Source organism: Leuciscus leuciscus, assembly GCF_965113295.1.
Source record: "Leuciscus leuciscus genome assembly, chromosome: 2".
Classification (NCBI taxonomy): Eukaryota; Metazoa; Chordata; class Actinopteri; order Cypriniformes; family Leuciscidae; genus Leuciscus; species Leuciscus leuciscus.
Window position 1 is genome coordinate 55272665 of NC_138726.1, and position 6378 is coordinate 55279042.

Consider the following 6378-nt stretch of genomic DNA (forward strand, 5'->3'; position numbering starts at 1 on the left):
ACAGTTTTTGCTGTTGCACTGTATACATAAATTGTGAATTATTACAGTTAAAAAGTATTTTTAAATTTACCTTGATGAAAGCGTGCAGAAAAAGTTTTGAGAGGATCATCCTCAAACTTAATCCTGAACTTATTATCTTTATTTAAAGTATATTTCAAGCCTCTCCAAATCTTTTTTGTTTTGTTTTGTTTACCGGTGTAGAATTCAATTGTTCTGGGGTCATGATGTTTGCTACAATTGTTGGATGTGGCACACTCACAGCATTATCTAGAACATTTTCATCAGCTGCTACTGGTACTACCATGAACAAAAATCAGTATATTTAGCATATTGTACAATAAGATTGCAGGATTTCCGGAATCTCTTATTTACCAAAATAAAAAAATAAAGTTTTCGACGAGGATGGGATTCGAACCCACGCGTGCAGAGCACAATGGATTAGCAGTCCATCGCCTTAACCACTCGGCCACCTCGTCGCTTGCGTCCACGATTCTGAACTTAATAGTTTTGATTGTCGCTTTCAGGCAATGATGAATACGTTTTTGATGCCCAGTGATAATTTACTGACATTTCGTCAGATTGCTAATAACAGGGAGTGTTTATAACATCGAAACTAACACACAGACGTATTCCAGAACACATTTAGAGAGCCGAGCCCCTTCTAGGGTGTTTACGGTAAGCGGAACGGTAAACACGCATGCGCAGTGCGAGCTCTTCCCGAACGCTTTTCTCTTCTGCTTGTTCACAGGCGTCTAACGGGCGTCTTTTCGCTTGCATCCAAACATGCAAGTCAATTCCCTCTCAATCTGACCTGCACTAGATCTTGCTGTAATGCAATGCAAGTCAATGCAATGTCTGCTGCATGCATGAGGGCTGCATAGCTAGAGCTAGTGTTGCCCTGGCTAACCCTAGCTGATCTGTGTGTACTGTAGCCATAGACACCATTTTTTCATTAATATTCATTAAAAGGTACCAGTAATTGTAATGCATTTCTCAAAAAAATGCTCAGTGTTTAAGGTGGTGCTCAGTGCGCTTCTCATTGTTGCACTGTTGCAGCTTTTATATCTGTCTTTCCTTTCAAAACTGCATGGCAAACAGCAGCGCTACAAGTACTCAGAGCTGTTCGGATCCAAAAAAACTGCAAACCAAGATGAGAAGAACCCCAGACGGGAACATCTCAGATACTCTTTATCCACAGGCGGCATCTTCGATGGCAGTGGACAGTATCGTGTGTATAAGAACCTAATCAAAAGTGACTTCTCCACCAATCAGAAGCCAGGAGCAGATCCCAGATCGCACCATCTGGCGTTGGCCACGCACACGACGATCAACAACCTTCACCATTTGAACTCTTTGCTTGAGCGCTGGCAGAATCCCCTTTCTATAGCTATATTCGCACACGGACAAGATGTCAAGTTCGCGACGGCTTTCGTCTACGCCCTCAGCTTGTTTTGCCCTCAAGTTCAAGCGTTGGTTGACTTCCACCTGGTCTGTCTTTCAGGAGAAATGGCCAGTTTTCCAGAGCAGGATCGAGAGCACTTCGCCGGTCTTGAGGAGAAGGGCTGTTCCGGTGTCTTCGCCAATCTTGAATCCCACCGAGACAAGTATAAAAACTACGCCATTGGAAACAACGTCTCGTACCCGAACAACCTTCTCCGAAACGTGGCCCGCAGCGGCACAGACTCGGCCTACGTCCTGGTCATCGACGTCGACATGATTCCCAGTGCCAATTTGCACCACCAGTTCGTGACCATGCTAATGAGACGTGAACCCGCCGCGGACGAGGTCCTGGTTCTTCCAGCGTTCGAGATCAGACACACACGTAAAATGCCCGGCTCGAAGCCAGAGCTGGTGCAACTCTATCAGGTCGGAGAGGTGAGGCCGTTCTACGACGAACTGTGCCCTCGCTGTCAGGCTCCCACTAACTACTCCCAGTGGATCAACCGGGCCAGCAGAAGCTCTGGGCCGCTGGAGGTGGCGTACACCTTGAACTGGGCCGATCCCTGGGAGCCGTTCTACATCGGCGCTCGATCGGTTCCTCTCTACGACGAGAGCTTCAGGCAGTACGGCTTCAACCGGATCAGTCAGGTCAGTGGGTTTATACAAATAATACGTTAGCTAAATGCAGAATCATAGCCTGACTACGTCAGACTTCCTACTTCTGCTAATTTCATTTCGCTCCTGTAGTCAGTCTGAGATAGCAGCCTATCTTTCAGTTTTCCACCGGCCTGAAAACAGCCGGGCCAATCAACAAACAGAGGGCGGGCTGAGAGCCGTGACGTATAGACGCTGATTGTACCGTGGATGCGTAGATTTACTTCACATAATCTCCAAAAGTCATTCACAGCCATGTTCACTCCGGTATTTCGCTCGATGGTTTTGTTTTCGCATCATACATGTGTTTACAGTGGAAGTTAGATGCGGCTGAGCATGCGCATAACACACGCCATACCAAATGTTATGTGATTGGCTTACGGGTAACCAATGATTTTAAACTTCAGACAAGCGCCCCCCCGCGAGAGAGAAAACACTTCTCTATTATGCCCTTCCAGACTCTGTCTACGAAGCAAAGTGAAGTAGCAGAATCTGGTATTACCAGGCTAGCAGAATCATGCCAAATAAAGCAATCTTTTTCTTAAATAAAGTGAAAATATCTACACAGGAGAACACGTGTGTGTGTGTGTGTGTGTGTGTGTGTGTGTGTGTGTGTGTGTGTGTGTGTGTGTGTGTGTGTGTGTTTACAGTTGCTTGCAAATGTATTCAAACCCCTTCATTTTTTTCACATTTTGTTGTTGCTGCCTTATGTTAAACTTTTCCCCACATTAATCTACACTTCATAATACACTCCATTATGGCAAAGCAAAAAAAAATATTGTGAAGCAAATTTAAAATATATTTAAGCAAAAAACTTAAATTCATGATTAACAATATTCATTATATTTTTATTGTAAGAGTTACCATTATATATATATATATATATATATATATATATATATATATATATATATATAAAATGGTAACTCTTACAATAAAAAGTATTAGTAGAATTAATATGTAATATAATATTCTAAACATTATATAATTTATTCAAAATATCATCATATATGTGTTTAGAATATTATAGTATTATATTTAGAATATTATATTAATTATTGTAAAAATATGTATATATGTATTAATAATAATTAATATAATATTCTAAACAATTATATATATATATATATATATATATATATATATATATATATATATATATATATATATATATATAACTCTTAAAATAAAAAATAATATTATAATAAATATTCTAAATATAAAAATATAATATTCTAAACAAGTAGACTAGAACCAATGTGACCTGAAAACCTTCTTATGGTGCAAAATATGAATTTATTTCCTTCCTTGTTGCCTTTGGTTTGCTCAGTTGGGGATATTTTGGGGATGTTTAATTTAATTTTATCAATCAATAAATTCCTCTTGAAACAAACTTTGTTGTATTATTTTAATTTAATACTGTGAAGCTGCTTTGATACAATCTGTATTGTGAAAAGCGCTATACAAATAAACTTGACTTGACTTGACTTGATTCATGGCTCAGTTACTCACTGACTGCCTCCCTCTCTTCTCCTCAGGCCTGCGAGCTTCACGTCGCTGGTTACCGGTTCTCCGTTCTGAGCAATGCGTTTGTGGTGCACAAGGGCTTCAAGGTCCAGGGAGAGTTTCACAGCAGGAAGGACGAGGAGAACCGGAAGAACCGGGTCCTCTTCCGCAGCTTCAAGGAGAGCCTGAAGGACAAGTATCCCAACTCTCCTCGCCACTGCTGAGGACACATGTCAATCAAATCCTCAACATCTTCCAGACGCTTGAGATGCACAGAGGAAAAAACTTAACACTAAGAACCTGTTTGAATTCACACCTATTTCAAAACAACAACAACAAACTGTACTGTATAACAGAATGCGCATCATTTTATTTATAAGCTGATCGCTCGTGCTTTTAAAGAGAAACTAAATAAAAATGATCCTTTTTGTTTAAAATCACTAAAATGTTTTTTTGTTTTGTTTTAAATGTGAGACGCCTTTGGATCGTGAGAGCAAGAAACAAAGTAATTTAATACCTTTAAAGCTATTTATTGATTTCATTGTCTTGCTCTCTGTAGTTTTAATGTATTATTTAACCTGAGAAATGTTTTATCCAAGTAAATAAGAAGTTACTGAACGTTGGTCAACACTAATAATAGAGTTTAAGAGGCGAGATGTTGTGACTGTACGGGTACATGTGTTCGAGATCGTGACGAGACGGATTAGTTGTAAAGCTATTAACATATTAGGGTCGATAGACCACCTTTATGCTAATAACGGCTCCACAGCGTCTGAAAATCATATTAGTGTTTTAATTATATCTGACTTGTGGATTAGGGGTAGATGACAATTAAGCAACAGTAGATTAATGCAGGAATTTACAGGTTTTAGTGACTGAAAGATGAACTGGCAATACTGTGTGTGTGTGTGTGTGTGTGTCAGATATTTACATGAACTGTAAGAGATATGATATGTTTAACACTGAACAGGGGCTTGTTTGTATTGTCCTTTTTGGAAGCTAAATTTAAAAAGATTTCTTTTGGTTTCAATTTTATTTTTTTATACTTTTTTTCTTGCCTGATATAAATTTTTTTTTTTTTTTTTTTTTTTTTTTTTAAATGATATCGAGGGTCTTTTTACATCAGTTTCCAATAGTATTATTATTTAGCTGGTTATTTTCTTGTCATATTAGCTCACTTTGGTTATTTATCTCTTTTTGCCCTGATAGTGTCGTGTCGTATTGACAGCATGAATGTTGTGACGTTTGAACACTGGAAACCTTATTGTGATACTGAAGAGAAAATTACTGTTTTATAACATTCTGACACGGAGTGAACATGTAATTCTTTGAACATTGTTTTTGTTATTGTTGAATGACAAATGAGTTCTTCTGTTATTATTATTGATACTGACTTGTTTGTTTTTGTATCTTGTTACATAAATCTACAACATTTGCGTTGGTGGTGATTAACTTTTAGATTATCATGACTGTAAAGGTCAAAGTTTGTTTATATTGCACCTTTTAACAACACGAATGTTGACAAGTAAAGCAATTATTTATAGGAGATTATTTATTATTATATAGGAGAGTGATGACTGACTATTTCCAGCATACAAGGCATTACAGTAATCAAGTCTTGAGGAAATAAAAGTGTGAATAACAGTCTCCAAATCCCTAAAAGTAAGAAGGTGCTTTAACTTTCTAAGTCGCTTTAGCTGGAAAAAGCTCACCCTGACCGCTGAATTTATTTGTTTGTCAAACTTCAGATCGGAATAAAAAATGAACCCCAGATTTTTAACATAAGAGTGATTGTTTGACTGAAACTTCCCCAAGAAAACACTGTATTTGTCAATCTGCGGTTTTTGAGCCAAACGTCTTGTTTTCATTCAATGAAAGAAAATTTTCACCCATCCATTCTCTAATATCCTTGCAGGGAATGAACATAATCACTACCAGAGTCTAAAGGTAAATAGAGCTGGGTGTCACTATATCATCTGCATAGATGTGATGGGAGATCTTATGATGCTCAAAGATCGAGAGAAGTGGATGCATGTAAAGCGAAATAAAACTGGACCCAGGATCGAACCCTGTGGCACCCCACCGGTTATTGGCACTGGGGAAGAGGAAAATTCTCCAATTTCTACAGATCTACTCCTATTTGAAAGATAAGACTCAAACCACTCTAAGGCAGTATCACAGATGCCAACCTCGTGATTTAATCTTTTCTTTTTAACAAAATACAGTGGTCCACGGTGTCAAAAGCTGCACTTAAATCCAACAGAACAAGGACTGCACAGTTTCCAGAGTCAACTGATGACAAAATATAATTTGTCACTCTTAATAGGGCAGACTCAGTCCTGTGCTTGGCTTTAAAAGCAGACTGAAAAGGAACTAAGATGTTATTTAAAATTAAATACGGTGCAAGTTGATTTAAAACCACTTTTTCCAGAACTTTCAGCAAAAAAGGGCAACTTTGAAATGGGTCTGTAGTTTAGAAGTTAAGAAGAATCTAGTTTTTTTTAAATTATTATTATTATTTAGCAAGGGGTGAACAACAGCATGTTTTAAACAGTGCTGCTTTGCAGAGAGGCATTTATAATGGAAAGTACACTAGGTAAAACAACATCCAATACCTCCTTAAAAAGGACTGCGGGAGTAGTATCAAGAGAACAAGTGGTTAAAGGTGCTCTAAGTGATGTTGGGTGACGTCACTTCTTGTTGACGTTTGAAGTATTGTCAAATAAAACGGAGGCCTAGCTAGACCCTCCTCCTCCTCCTCCTCCTCCTCCTCCTCCT

At 38.4% G+C, this 6378-nt stretch overlaps 1 protein-coding gene across 1 annotated transcript; it reads left to right on the forward strand.

Annotated features, from left to right (window-relative positions):
- Positions 1-681: 681 nt before the first annotated feature.
- On the forward strand, positions 682-5056 carry b4gat1 (beta-1,4-glucuronyltransferase 1). The gene is made up of 2 exons (XM_082161281.1): positions 682-2088; positions 3633-5056. The coding sequence occupies exons 1-2, from the start codon at positions 985-987 to the stop codon at positions 3822-3824; spliced, it is 1296 nt and encodes a 431-aa protein (XP_082017407.1). The 5' UTR covers positions 682-984; the 3' UTR covers positions 3825-5056.
- Positions 5057-6378: the final 1322 nt, after the last annotated feature.